Raw genomic sequence first — 15,569 nt, forward strand, 5'->3', positions numbered from 1 at the left:
GTATTCTCATTTGCTTCTCTCCTTTGACCTTCTGCCGTAGCCACTTTTTAATTTTAGTCTAAACAATTGATTTTCTATTCTTTTTGGCAGGTGATGCTGGGGAGTAAGATCATATAATCATTGAAGATTAGCCCAATTTGATATTTATAATTTTCAACTTAATGTATCTTTCTGCTGGTGTCAGATTTAACTCATCTCTAGTTGAGTTCCCCTCATTCTTGAGGGGAATGTTTCCACTCTTCTCAAGCTCAGAATTCCACTACTCTTACCTTGTCACAAACCTTGATTCGTAATTTGGTGAGAGTTGAGGCCTTCAGACATGAGCCCATCCAGCCCCCATGGCCGCCCTCCTCCCCTCTCTCCTCCCTTTCTCGTTCAAGACAGGCTCTTACCCTTGCCCAGGCTGGAGTGCAGTGGCATGCTCATAGGTCCTGGGCTCAAGTGATCCTCTCACCTCAGGTTCTGGAGTATCTGGAACAACAGGTGCTCAACACCATGCCCAGCTCCCTCTTTTTTTTTATGAGTTATATTCTTTTAATATATCTCAGTAGTTCCAGGCCCCATCCTTTTTTTATCTTTAGGAAGAGCAGGCATGGACACAGGGTTTTGCTGACAACTGATTATCTCAGAGTGGGGGTGGAGTGAGTGATTGTATTTTTCAAGGTGTTCTTGGGACAAACATGATTGGCAGTTTAGCAGGTTTAATGGGCAGGTCCTTTTGTTATGTAAAAGCAATATTAAATACCAAGTAAACACAACTTTGAAGAGATTACTCATCAGCATATCGCACTTGTTGCCACATGTGAAAATTATTTTTTGAGAAAGGTTAAAAATCCTGATATGATGTGCTTTGGTGCAGTAATACCATTTGTTTCTCCAGAGAGAGGATATCATCAGGCAAAGGGTGTTAAGGGCTTTGAGTTCCAAATTGGAAATCTGGCCAAGTAACCCCTGAAACAGATGGACTCAAGATATGTTTTGCAGTTGTTTCCCCAGAACTTTCTGAATGTTTGCATATGGGCATGAGCGAGGAGTCAGAATGGCATGTGTATATACATATATAGTCTTTTTTTTTTTTTGACAGAGTCTTATTCTGTCACCTAGGCTGGAGTGCAGAGGTATGATCTCAGTTCACCGCAACCTCTGCCTCCTGGGTTCAAGTGATCCTCCCGCCTCAGCCTCCCAAGTAGCTGCACCACCACACCTGGGTAATTTTTGTATTTTGAGTGGAGACAGGTTTCACTATGTTGGCCAGGGTGTTCTTGAATTCCTGACCTCAGGTGATCTCCCTGCCTCAGCCTCCCAGAGTCCTGAGATTACAGGTGTGAGCCACTGCACCTGGCCTTTACTCCTAGATTTCTTATTTGAGATTGGATGGATGAGAGTATATGTGGGGAGTAGGGGAGTATATATGAAAAGTTTGGTTGGGGTATATTATGTGTGAAATGTTTGTGTGCTTCTGAGATGTCATAGGCAGTTGAATAAGAACTCCAAGGAGAAGTCTTGGCCTAATTTATAAATTTGAGGGCTAACGGCATGTAAATAGTACTTCAAGTCATGAGAATGAGTAATTTTGGACTTTTATAATTCATCTAAAGTTTACATTTTAAACTATTAAATATTCAGCATCTGAGTCCCCTTATATGTTTGGGGACCTCTCCACCTCGTAGGAGGTAGAGCCTACTTCCTTCTGTGGAAACAAAAGTTTACTATACTCTTTTCTGGCCTTCCTCGAAGCACAGGCGTGGGCACATGACTTAAGCTGTGCCAATCAGATGCAACTGCTCCATACTTTGAATTCGACAGTAGTGATGCAGAACATCTGGAATGATGAGAACCCTTCTCTGGAAGTAGCGACAGGGGCCTGAATTTCTGGGGTCATGAAGGCAGTGAGGCTGGCAGTGGTAGTCTCCATGCCAGTGATGTCAGTGATGCAGGCTACTGCATCCAGCCTTTGCATCAGTGTCAGCAGGAGTGTCATCTGATTAGTTCTGGGTAGTGATTCTAGATGTGATTTTTCACTCCAAAACCTCTATGTCTCAGTCTATAGCTTAACTACCTACTCTTCTTGTAATAAACCCCTTTTTTGCTTATATCAGGTAGGAGCAGTTTTCATTGCTTTTTACTAAGAACACTTACTGTGTAATCAGGGAAAGAGTGTGAATAAAAAAAAAAAAAAGGTTACCACCTAGTACCTAGCTTGGGAGAACTTCAGTATTTAAAATATAAGAATGGAGGAAGAAAGTATGTTTCATGAAAGTCAAGAGTTCTAAGAAGGGAGTAGCCAACTGGGTCAAGTGCTTCTGAAAGGTCACATGATATGAGAGTTTAAAAGTGCCCATTGAGGCCGGGTGCAGTGGCTCACGCCTGTAATCCCAGCACTTTGGGAGGCCGAGACGGGCGGATCACGAGGTCAGGAGATCAAGGCCATCCTGGCTAACATGGTGAAACCCCGTCTCTACTAAAAAATACAAAAAACTAGCCGGGCGAGGTGGCGGGTGCCTGTAGTACCAGCTAATGTAGTCCCAGCTACTCGGGAGGCTGAGGCAGGAGAATGGGGTAAACCCAGGAGGCGGAGCTTGCAGTGAGCTGAGATCCGGCCACTGCACTCCAGCCTGGGCGACAGAGCGAGACTCCATCTCAAAAAAAAAAAAAAAAACAAAAAAAGTGCCCATTGAATATGGTGATATAGAGATCACTGTTGACCTTAGCAAAAACGATGTCAGTGGAGTAATTGGGGCAGTAGCCAGACTGAAGTGAGTTAAAGTGAATAGGTGGTGAGGAAATAAGAAAACAAAACAAAACAGAGAGCACTCTTTCAAGAAGTTTTTCATGAAGAACGAAAAAATAGGGTGGCATCTGGCTCGAGATGTGTGTACTGATAGGAACGATGCAGTACAGCAGGAGAGACTGCTCTAAGGCCCAAGTCCTTGTGGAGGCTAAAGGAGGTCAGGTCAAGGTCACTGCCAAAAATCTGGCCATCATCCTTATATATTAGGAATACTGACTCTTTATAATTTTATAAATTTGATCTCTCATTTTTTTTTTTAACTTAGTTTATGTTTCCTTTTTACTCAAGTTTTGTATATTTACATGACCAAGTCTTTTGCTCTTAACAGTTCAGGGGCTTTCTGTTATACTCGGTTCATTAAGTGGGGTTTTAAAATATATGTATATACATTTTTCATTAATTAGCTCTGTAATACATTTAGAATTATTTCTTTATATGATGTCAATGTCATTATAGAAAAATTTCTTTATGCGGAGTAAGACAGAGGCCTTAATGTTATTTTTTTCCAACCATTTGTTGAGTTCTTTCTCCACTAACTCAAAATGTCACCTTTACTATATATTAAATACTCACACATATACATTCGATTTCTCTCTTTCAAATGTGTTTCTGGACTCTTTTATTCTGTCCCACTGATTTATTTGCCCGTGCCTATGCCCCTACATTTTTAAGAAAATTATTGTAGCTATGTCTTTATAGCTGGTCAAGTAAGTCTCCTGGTGTTACTCTTTTGTTGTTTAATTTATAAATTAAGTTAGAACTGACATTAAGTCTTCCCATTCAGGAATACAATTTGTCTTTCTAGTTCCCCTAATTTTCTTTTATATCCTTCCATAAAGCTTACAGCTGTTCACATAGTTCTTATACATTTCCTGATATATTTAAGCTGTACCTGGTAGGCTTCTGGTGCCCTAATTAGATCTTGGGATAGAACTCCAAATGTCTAGAATGGATAGCATGTCTGTAGACTCTTTTCTTTAAATATCACTATGTCTTAGCCAGGATTTTTACAGAAGTTGGATAAAAGTTAATTGCACAGGGTTGTGGATTGCTAATTCTCCATAGTAACAGATTGATATGCTTTAGAAATCGGAATTGTTATTTTAACATGAAGGTAAAGAGGCCTAACACATGTTCTTACCTTAATTAAGAGCTACTCCATTTCCACATGGCATCAGGTACCAGGCAAGATAAACTAAGATACTCTGCAGAAAGGAACTTTGGATCAGACCAACACTTGTTCAAGTGTTTTCCTGAGACCCTGAACTTCCATATGATAAAGCTTAGCAAATTAGTTTGAGTCTAAAATTTTTCAGATTCAGTATTATCAGCACTTGAACCTGAAAACATTAAAAAAAAAAAAAAATCAAGAACTGTTCTGGAAGCCCTTCCTGGCCTTTTATGCCATCTTGTACCTACCAACTGTCTCACAAAAGGAAAACATAGTCTCCAAGGCTTGCCCAAGACCACTCTGTCCAACCTTGTTCCCATGTCTCTACCTTCGGTCCTCTACACCATTTAACTCTGTATAGTCCTCAGATGTGACATTTGTATGTGCACTCTCCAATACTGAACACTGGTACTATAGTTTTCCTCTTACATATGTTAGCTTAGCTGGGTTTTTTTGTTCATTTGTTTGTTTGTTTTGAGATGGAGTTTTACTCTTGTTGCCCAGGCTGGAGTGCAATGGCACAATCTCCGCTCACTGCAGCCTCCGCCTCCAGGGTTCAAGCAATTCTCCTGCCTCAGCCTCCCGAGTAGTTGGAATTACAGGCATGTGCCACCACGGCCAGCTAATTTTGTATTTTAAGTAAACACAGGGTTTCTCCATGTTAGTCAGGCTGGTCTCAAACTCCTGACTTAGGTGATCCACCTGCCTCCACCTCCCAAAGTGCTGAGATTACAGGCGTGAGCCACTGTGCCTAGCCAGCATGTTCTTTGAGCTGTGGACTACTCGCTACCTCTAGCATACAACCCCTCTTCCAGCCTGTCTCCATGGAATCTATTCTGTCTCCAACCACACAACTGGCATCTGGATGAAAACTCACCCAGAACAGTTGATTCTAAGCTGCAAGGCTTTACAAATGTGCCAGCCAAAGTGAGTAAGCTGCAAAATGCATTTGGATAACTGAATAGGTGGATTTGCCTCTATGGAGTTAGGTAATATTGCACAACTGCATGATGGTAAACGTTTACCAAAGACAGTTATCTTTTTTTTGAGATGGAGTCTTGCTCTGTTGCCCAGGCTGGAGTGCAGTGGCCAGATCTCAGCTCACTGCAAGCTCTGCCTCCCGGGTTTACGCCATTCTCCTGCCTCAGCCTCCCGAGTAGCTGGGACTACAGGCGCCCGCTACCACGCCCGGATAATTTTTGTATTTTTAGTAGAGACAGGGTTTCACCGTGTTAGCCAGGATGGTCTCGATCTCCTGACCTCGTGATCTGCCCGTCTGGGCCTCCCAAAGTGCTGGGATTACAGGCTTGAGCCACCGCGCCCGGTGACAGTTATCTTAATTGTAACAAAATTAACATTTTACTTTCCTGTTTATTAGACCCCAAGCCCATCTGTCTTTTTTTTTTTTTTTTTCTTTTTTGAGACAGGGTCTGGCTCTGTCACCCAGGCTAGAGTGCAGTGGTGCAATCTCAGCTCACTGCAGCCTGGACCTCCTAAGCTCAAGTGATCCTTTCACCTCAGCCTCCCAAGTAGCTAGGACTATAGGCACGTGCCACCATGCCCGGCTTTTTTTTCTTTTTTTGCAGAAACAGGTTGCCCAAGCTCCATCTGTCTCTTTAAAAGCACTCTAATCCATGGTGTCTTTCCCTCCTAGACTCAAAACTCCCACAGGCAAAATTAAGATCTAATTCGGCCGGGCGCGGTGGCTCAAGCCTGTAATCCCAGCACTTTGGGAGGCCGAGGCGGGCGGATCACGAGGTCAGGAGATCGAGACCATCCTTGCTAACCCGGTGAAACCCCGTCTCTACTAAAAAATACAAAAAAACTAGCCGGGCGAGGTGGCGGGTGCCTGTAGTACCAGCTACTCGGGAGGCTGAGGCAGGAGAATGGCGTGAACCTGGGAGGCGGAGCTTGCAGTGAGCTGAGATCCGGCCACTGCACTCCAACCTGGGCGACAGAGCAAGACTCCGTCTCAAAAAAAAAAAAAAATAAAAAAAAGATCTAATTCATCTTCCTAATAAAGGCTCATTATTTGTTGACATGCTCCCGCAGCCAAGTAACAGAAAAGCTGGTAACATGTTTAAATTAGCTGTATTACTTGAAAGAAACGTAAATCTACTGAGTAACATATTTACAAAAATATTTAGGATTTTTCCCACAACCAAATGATGGATCCATAAATTAGTAGAAATATAAAAGTTTATTGTTAAATTCATATATTATAAAAGTGATCTTTTAAAAAAAATCCAATATTCACATAAAGTAGACATAATACAAATTAGGCTACTGCCCATCATATATTTTTTGTATGTTTCTTATGAAAAATGTCCACTGTTGTTTCATGACATGGTCTTAAATCAAAATCACAATATCCAAGAGAAAAACGACTCTAAGAAGAGAAGAAAAGAGTATCATTAAAAATGATACAAAAACAGTGCTACACATTTACTCATAAGATTATATCCTACCTGTGGTTTCTTAAAATAATCAAGTCCCCTTCCAATCTTAATCATCCATCCATTGTTGAACCTATTGAAATTAGTATATAGTATCATATTCAAGACATTAAAGTCAGACTATTAATAAAGCTGTAGTGTATTAAGTGTCAGCAAAATTTCCCCCAACAAAGCAAACCACTTCCTCCAGTGGCTTGAGTTGAATCAAACCTGGGGTTCGTTATGAGCTGTGTCCAAAATGAAAACAGTCATAGAAACAATCAATTGATTTAATTATCTGATAGTTTAACCTTGAATTTCAGCTTGTTGATAAAACTTTTTCGTGTTCTGCTAACAAGTGGTGGCAAAGTGTATTCAGGGCAACTGGTGGTGTTTCAAGAGTTCCCCTAGCTAGAGATGGGGAATGTGCAGGAGGAGCCCAGGGCCCTGACCTCTGCTTTAACTACAGCAGCTGCATTTTCATCTGTTTGGCATATTTAGTTTGTGATTAAGTTTTTATTAAAACTGAGCGCCCTTGCTATAAACATATAACCACTGTGCTAAACAAAAGGAAGATATCACTAAAATAACCACATATTCTGTTTTCTTATAGACTCAGCAAATTGTCATGCATACTAGAATATTTAATAACCCATAAGAAGTAAAGCCACAGTAAATATTAAGTTCACCAGAAAATAAATTATCCTAATATCGTAACACTATATATACAGTTGAGTAGACAGAAAAGTATTCTCTTTTTCTCTATGACACAGAATATGTAAATATTACTCCATTAGGAAATATTAAACTCATACACAAAACACTTGGCTTACTTTGTCCAAAAGCAAGCCAAGTGTTTTTTTTCCTTCTCAAAAGTGAAAAATTACTAAATGGAGTTTTTTTTTAATTTTAAATATTTATAAATAAATATTTAAATATATGCAATTATATAAAACATTTTAAAAATTTTTTAAGTATATATCAACTGCATAAAAATTAAAACATTATTGTGGACTAACCTAATTTCTCGGTCATGTATTGAAGAAGAGTACTGCACTTCCAACAGCACTCCATGACTCCTGAGTGACTCTTCTATTTCTTGCAGGCCCCTACTTTGCTGCACTTGCTCAGTGCCCTGTTAATTGCAAAAATACGATTATCTGCCTCAGATATTATTGTTATCTTAAACTATCCCTAAGCTATACAATCTATATCATAGGTGGATTAAGATGGAAATGTTCTATACTCGTTTCAATGCCTACTATCTCAAAGAAGCAACTAAACAATGTGAGGTAGTTTAAAGAGCAATTGTTTTTATCAAAATAATTTTCTTTTCTAATGTGGACATAACTCCATCCTGTCTCCTTAAATGTAGTTTGGAATAGTTTTAGTCATCCAGGTGGAGCTGACTTCTTTTGAAATCAATCGTAGAAGTCATAATTATTTAGAAGCATTCCTATTTTAAGTCAAAATCAAGATAGAGATACCCACTACCACATCATGCTACCAACCCCCAGATATAATAATTGGTAAAGCAACAAAATTGTCCATAGTGCAGACAGTGTGATTGCCTCCTAGAATATCCATGAGACTAAACTAACAAACTATTTGAATAAGCGCATTTAGCAAAGTGGCCAAATACAAAATCAGCATCCTAAAATCAGTAACATTTTTTCATGACATGCTGTGCATACTGTTAGATAATAAGTTAATTCCCAAGGAAATAAATCTAACTGAAGCACTGCATCTGTGTTTTCCTTGACGGAACTACATCTTGTAACTGAATAAAGTTAATAAGAAAGAGTAAGTGCTTTCAGGTACCTACTTCGTCCAGAGAGGTGAGAAGGTGAATAGTTTTTACTTTACATGGTCTCTTAATAAGCAGCTCACAAAATCGAAGAAAGTTATACAGCTAAAAGACATTAGAATGGATTATTACTAACTTAGTGCATTGAATATAATATTTCATTATATTTTAGTACATTCACATACCTGATGAGTATGTCTGATATAAGGATCTTCTATCCAAACTTCGGTCACTGTCTCATTAAGATATTCGCGAAAAAGTGACTCGTAACTGAAGCCTGTTGCGTTCTCTTCTATTTTAATTTGCTTGTGATATTTTCCATCTATAAAACACAGGCTTCAACAGTAAAACCAGTGACCATTTTTTTTACACATTTTATATTTTATATATAGTGATTAATCAGCATCAGATACACATTAATTTTTTTCACTTATTCATTCAGCAAATACTTATTGAATGCCTACTAAATATCATACACATTGCAGGATGTTACACATACAAACGTATTTAAGGCAAACCATTACATTAGTGATTTCTGCCTTCACAGAGGCTAGGCAGGGGTGAAAATCCAGAGGTTTCCTGGAACAGGTCCTTGAGCCGGATCCTATAGACCAGGCAGTTTGCTGAAGGGAGTAGTGTATGTATAAAGGTATCCAATAACTTCTGTCACCATGGGTAGCACCACATACTGTAACTCAGTGGCTCTCTGGTCCTTCTCTTCAGACTTGTCTTTTTATGTCTTGTAATCTAATAACTAAAGTGAGTATTAAACATGAATGCAGGGCAGGGCGTGGTGGCTCACGCCTGTAATCCCAGCATTTTGGGAAGCCGAGGTAGGTAGATCATTTGAGGTCAGGAGTTCGAGACCAGCCTGGCCAACATGGTGAAACCCCACCTCTACTAAAATTATAAAAAGTAGCCAGGGATGATGTCAGGCGCCTGTAGTCCCAACTACTTGGGAGGCTGAGGCAGGAGAATCACTTGAACCCAGGAGGTGGAGGTTACAGTGAGCTGAGATTGTACCACTGCACTCCAGCCTAGGCAACAGAGCAAGACTCTGCCTGAAAAAAAAAGAAAAAAGAAAAAACATGAATACAATATACTATGGAGCTTCGAAGTCTTTCTTGGCACGTGTAGAGTTTTAAACAAATTTATAGTACGTCTTAATAACCCAAGCTAAAGATGGGGATGTCACAGGATCTATTAGATAGATTATTGCTTTTGTTAATTCAAAATGAACACTGAAAAGTTATCAGAAACCTTTAAGGTTTTAAAAAAATATGACCCCTGGCTGGGCGCAGTGGCTCACACTTGTAAACTCAGCACTTTGGGAGGCCGAGGTGGGAGGATCACCTGAGGTCAGGAGTTAAGAGACCAGCCTGACCAATATGGCAAAACCTCGACTCTACTAAAAATACAAAAATGAGCCAGGCGTGGTGGCGGGTGCCTGTAGTCCCAGCTACTCGGGAGGCTGAGACAGAAGAGTTGCTTGAACCCAGGAGGCAGAGGTTGCAATGAGCCGAGATCGTGCTGCTGCACTCCAGCCTGGGCGACAGAGTGAGACTCCGTCTCAAAAAAAAAAAAAAAAATGACCCCTAATGCTAGTCCCTAAATTATATGGTAGCCCCTAAATTATACTTTACACTTTGTTTAAAAATCAGTAGTTTGGATTCTATTCCAAATATTTCCACAGAGATAATGTTGGCAACTATGCCTCGTTTTTTAAGCCAAGATAGCCACATAGAGAGGTTAATTTAATTCCATGTACTCAAAACCACAATGCTGAAGGTACTATATTTCATCAATGTTTTGGAGCAAAATTTCATTCTAAATTTCAAATTGGGGTGAAGGAAACACAATTTTATTCGTACTGAACAAAGGAGCTCAGTGGGGGATCCCCAGGGTATGTACTAATACAGAATAGCAGGAAGAGATGGGGAAAGGGGTATAGAAAGAAGAAAAGCTAGGGCCTGGGGGCAGTGGCTTTTCAGGGCAGCAGTACCTTTGGCTATAGAAAGCAGCAAGTATGCACTCAGGTAAGGGTGGAAATGGCCATTTGCAGACATTTGTAAACTGGATGCTTAGGAGTAGGGAACTAATAATCAATAGGGAACAATACCTGTCTGACCTCTAATCATTAGGAATGCTTAACTCCTGAGGTGTTTTGATTCACAACAAAATCTGAGGGAAATCCCAGGAGTTTCTTTAGCTTCTTTCATGATTTTGGTCATTTCATAAAGGGAAATACAAATAAAATACACAATTTACATTCAGTATTCCTCTGTAGTATTTCTTAACACAGGGTCCACACATAAGCTTCATACGGATTTGTGAACCCCTTAAAAAATGGCATGTAACATTCTCCAGTATGTATAGCTTTCATCGGATGTTCAAAGGTCAAAGGGATATCTGACATTCCCACCCCCAACTAAAACAAACAAACAAACAATTAAGAACAACTCCTATATGGGAGTGGAAATGCAGATTAAATCCTGTAAGCTCCCAGGGACCACTGGTCCAGACCACACAGAGCTCCAAAGGGCAGGAGCCAGGAACACTGGGTGAATGGACGATCGTAGTTGTTCACAGATGTTTTCTAAAACAGCTTCTTTACCTTCTTTTTCTTGCTCCACGTACTTCTTTATGTTTTCCGCTCTGTCCATGTAGTTGGAAATTTTTTCTCTGAGATTACATCTCTTAGTATTATCTTTGGTACCTACAAATTTAAAAATATATATTAGCAAGTATCAAAACAATTTTTCTAGTTAATTTGGGCACTGTTTTCAGTTTCTCAAGTTTTCTACAAATATCCTATCCTTTAGTATGATTTGCCTCAGTCCTCAAATACACACGATAAGCTCAAATGTGGCTTGAACATCCAAGACCTTCATATTTACACGAAGCATGTGATGCAGCTTGGTTTGGGAGTGGGAACGCTTGACACTATGTCTCATCTCTGGGACACCAAATCTGGTGGGATGAAAGGTGGCTCATTACATGTCAAACTCATGTCTGAGCACTATTTTATCCTAATTACCCACAAGGTTGAAGTTTTTGCATAATTAAAAGATAGCAAAAAATATTTATCTTCCACAAAACCAGCTACTCTTCCAGACCTCCCCATTATATAATGCATATTTTTCCAGCTACCACAAAAATGTTATTTTTGAATATACATGATCATCAAGTTTTACTCCAAGCACCCATCCTCCCAAATCAGTCAACAAATCACTGCTTGTTCCTTCCCTTCTTTCCTTTCAACATCGCTTATATTTTCCATAATAATTTCATTTTTTGTTTATTTTGAGATGGAGTCTCGTTCTGTCGCCCAGGCTGTAGTGCAGTGGCACGATCTCGGTGGTCTGCAGACTCCACCTCCCTGTTCAAGCAATTCTCCTCTTAGCCTCCTGAGTAGCTGGGACTACAGGCACCCACCACCATGCCTGTCTAGTTTTTGTATTTTTAGTAGAGATGGGGTTTCACCATGTTTTGGTCAGGCTAGTCTCCAACTCCTGACCTCAGGTGATCCACCCACCTTGGCCTCCTAAAGTGCTGGGATTACAGGCGTGAGTCACAGTGCCCAGCCAATAATTTCATTTTAATCTCTCATTTAAAAAACATTTTAATTTTATATTTACAGAAAAGTTGCAAAAATGGTACAGATAGCTCCTTCACCTGGATTCTCCTAAAGTTAACTTATTACAAGCCATACTACACATATCAGAGCTAGGAAATTAATGCTGAAACAATACTATGAACTCATCTACAAACCTTATTTGAATTTCACCAATTTTTCCACTAAGGAAAGTGTTTTCTGGTCCGGATTCCATATTGCATTTAGTTATGTGTCCTTAGTCTCCTCCAATCTGTGTTAGTTCCTTAATCTTTCTCTGCCTTCTATGACCTTGACATTTAGGAATAACATCGGTCAGTTATTTTTGCAGAATGTCTCTCGGTTTGGACAGTCTGATGTTTGCTCATGATTAGACTTGGTTTATGCATTTTTTGGCAAGACAATCACAGAAGTGATGTACCTTGCTTGGTGGGTACGTGATGTTTATGTGTCTTACTACTGATGATATTAACTTTAACCACTTGGTAAAGGTAATGATCAAATCAGGGTAATTAGCCTATCTGTCATCTCAAATATTTAGTTTCTTTGTGGTAAGAACCTTGAAAATCCTTCATTCTAGCTACGTTGAAACATACAACACATTATTAACTATAGTCACCCTATTGTGTAATAAGACACCGGAATTTATTCCTCTTATTTAACTGTATTTTTTTTTTTTTTTTTTTTTTTTTAAGAGAGACAGGGTTTCACCATGTTGGCGAGGCTGGTCTCGAACTCCTGACCTCAAGTGATCTGCCCACCTCGGCCTCCCAAAGTACTGGGATTACAGGCATGAGCCACTGTGCCTGGCATCTAACTGTAATTTTATACCCTTTGACCAACCTCTCCCCATTCCTCCTACCCCCTGCCCTTCCCAGCTTCTGGTAACCACTATTCTACTCTCTACTTGTACATCGACTTTTTCAGATTCCACATGAGTGAGATCATGTGGTATTTGTCCTTCTGTGTCTGGCTAATTTCACTTAATTTCCTACAAGTTTGTCCATGTCACAAATGACAGGATTTCAATTTTTATGGCTGAACAGTACTTCACTGTATATATGTACTACATTTTCTTTATCTATTCATCTGCTGATAGACACTTGGATTGATTCCCTATCTTGGCTATTATGAATAGTGCTGCAGTAAGCATAGGAGTGTAAATATCTCTTCAACGTAATGATTTCATTTCCTTTGGATGTATACCCAGTAATGGGATTGACGGATGATATGGTAGTTCTCTTTTTAATTTTTTGAGGAATCTCCATACTGTTTTCTATAATGGCTATACTCACCTCTTACTTTGATTCCAGCAGGAGCTCCTTAATTGGTCTGCTTAACTTCAGTCTCTACAGGTTAATATCTACTTTACATCCTTGCCAGATTCAGTCCTTTATTCAAGAAATATTTATTGAGAACTAACGACATGCCAGGCACTGTTCTAAGTGCTGTGGATACAGCAGTTAATACAACAGACACAATTCTCCTCTATTGTTCAAGTAGGAAGAAAGAGAACAATAAAAATAAGTTGGTAAAACATGTATATTAGATTGAGATAAGTGCTATCAAATAAAATAACGGAGGACAGGGAGTGCTGGGATGGGGTTATAATTTTACACTGGAGGTCTCGGAAAACCTCACAAAGAGGGTGATATTTGTGTAAAGGCCTGGAATAGGAGAGAGTGTGCCATGCAAATAAGTATCTGTGAGAAAAGAGCACATTTCTGAAAGAGACAAGCCCTGAAATACAACTCCAATTGTATTACTCCTTTGTAAAAACCTTAAATGGTTTCTCCTTGCCTGTGGAATGAGTTAGAATCTCCTGGTAGTCAAGGCATTCACAATGTGATCCAAGCCCCTATCTACCTTTAAACTTTACTTCTCACTCTTCCTCTTCAGACACGTGCTCAACCAAACCACTTATTTGGTAAGACAGCACAGGAATTTGAAGACTCTTAGATGAATTTCTGACTTCTGAAATTCTTTTTCCTCCAAAGCCCCAATCAAACTCCACCTCTACCTTTCCACCCTCCCATGACCTTTAACTGTTGAAATCCTCATTGTGCCTATCTATGGATATCTCTCTCCTGGCACCTATTGCCTGTATTAGCGCTATTTGCATTTTGGTCTTAACCCATCTATGTCATGTTACATGTAACCTCTACGGGATCAGTGAAGCACGCTAGAGAAGAACTGTGATTTTCCTGCTTCAGATTCCTGGTGCAGCCAAAACTTGAGCAGTGTTCCACCTGACCAACACAGTACACCATCTCTCTTCTGGGATTCAGTATACACAGGCCTTGGGCTCTGACTGTGACTCTACCACCTCCTAGTGGCAGAACTTGAAAGCGAACAATATTTTTTATGCTGTAAAGCGAGAACACCATCAACTCCTACTTGATAGGGCAATTGGTACGGATGAAACGAGATCATACTTTTAATGTTCTCTGCAATGCCTGGCACTCAGCACCGAAACGTGATAGCTACGCTTAGTGCTGTTGTCACTGTCATCATTATCATCAAATAACGCCTCAGGCAAGGTAGAGTTTATAGTTCTGACCAAAGCACCAAACCAGGAAGGGCTTCCCTCTGCTGCCTCAAAGCTTCGGTAACACTTTAATTATAAGAAGCTTAAACTAGAAAGCACAGAGGGAGCTTAGTTCAGACTGGGAGTGTCAGTGGGTTGGGGAGCAGGAGTTGATCTTATCAATTTAATACATAAATATTGAGTGTCTACTGTGAGCCAGCGTTGTGCTGGGTGTTAAGGAATATTTGGGTATTTCTCAACATTGAATAACTAAGTGATAGGAAAAGTCTCACTGTCCCCTCCACAACCCTGGGCATTTCTCACACCGCACTTCATCCGTTTAAGAAAAACTTTTCTTCTGCCGCTACATAATTTTACTTTGGCTTGCTTTAAATGCAAATGTTTAAACAGAAAATTTTAAATAATCGTATAATAAACACCCTTATTACCCATCACCTAGATTTTTTAAGTTAGCATTTTTGCTCAAATAGAGCTTCGATTTTTAAAAAATTTTTGCTTAAGGAAAATTAACTAAAGACATCATAGCATCTCTTTCTAAAACACTTTGGTCTGCATCTCTAAAAATTTAGGATAGTTTTCGGAAAAAAAAATCATATTGCCTAAGAAAATAATTTTAATGTCACCCAATCTATATTCAAACTTTTCTACTAGATCCAAAAATGTCTTTCAAAGTTCTTACAAACCCAGGTCCTCTCAAAGCTTATATATTACACTGGGTTATATCTCTTAAGTCTTTTAAAATCTAGACTAGTAGCCTCCCCACCTTTTCTAGATGACATCAATCTACTAAAGATCTAAAGGAAAGCGGCCCAGGTGTCCTGTAGAATATCCCACCTTCTGTATTTAACTGCTTCTTCGTGGTGCGGAAGAATCGTTTTTAACTCATTCGCTTCACCCCAGACACAGCAGGAACCTGCCCCTTTTCCTCAGGTCCTCCCCGCCTTGCCTCATTGCTCACCTTTCAGAACCTGCAGGAGCAGATCAATCCCCTCTTGGTAACACACCAGAGCCTGCGGATACCGCGACTCCGAATCTAGTTCTACCGCCCGCTTGAGCACAGTGGCTGCAGCTGTGCTCTGAGGATCCTGCCCCAGCCCGGACTTCGCCATAATTCCGGGAATTCTCCTCCACCTCAACCCAGGCTGAAGTGAAGCGGGGTCTGCTGCGCTTCCGGGAAGCGGTCATGTGACACCTAGGCGCCTGC

General features: G+C 40.1%; 1 protein-coding gene across 3 annotated transcripts; it reads right to left on the reverse strand.

The window, feature by feature from the left end:
- Positions 1-6,143: 6,143 nt before the first annotated feature.
- MITD1 (microtubule interacting and trafficking domain containing 1) lies at positions 6,144-15,557 on the reverse strand. Of its 3 annotated transcripts, none has more exons than XM_008008150.3 (7): positions 15,324-15,555; positions 10,819-10,920; positions 8,390-8,526; positions 8,223-8,309; positions 7,417-7,532; positions 6,431-6,491; positions 6,144-6,351 (listed from the first exon to the last, which is right to left on the reverse strand). In XM_008008150.3, the coding sequence occupies exons 1-7, from the start codon at positions 15,472-15,474 to the stop codon at positions 6,256-6,258; spliced, it is 750 nt and encodes a 249-aa protein (XP_008006341.3). In that variant the 5' UTR covers positions 15,475-15,555; the 3' UTR covers positions 6,144-6,255. The 3 variants fall into 3 exon arrangements, with proteins under 3 accessions (XP_008006341.3, XP_037860129.1, XP_037860128.2); XM_038004201.2 differs by lacking the exon at positions 15,324-15,555 and adding an exon at positions 11,976-12,451; XM_038004200.2 differs by lacking the exon at positions 8,223-8,309 and having other exon boundaries at positions 15,324-15,557.
- Positions 15,558-15,569: the final 12 nt, after the last annotated feature.

This window comes from Chlorocebus sabaeus, chromosome 14 (assembly GCF_047675955.1).
Source record: "Chlorocebus sabaeus isolate Y175 chromosome 14, mChlSab1.0.hap1, whole genome shotgun sequence".
NCBI lineage: Eukaryota > Metazoa > Chordata > Mammalia > Primates > Cercopithecidae > Chlorocebus > Chlorocebus sabaeus.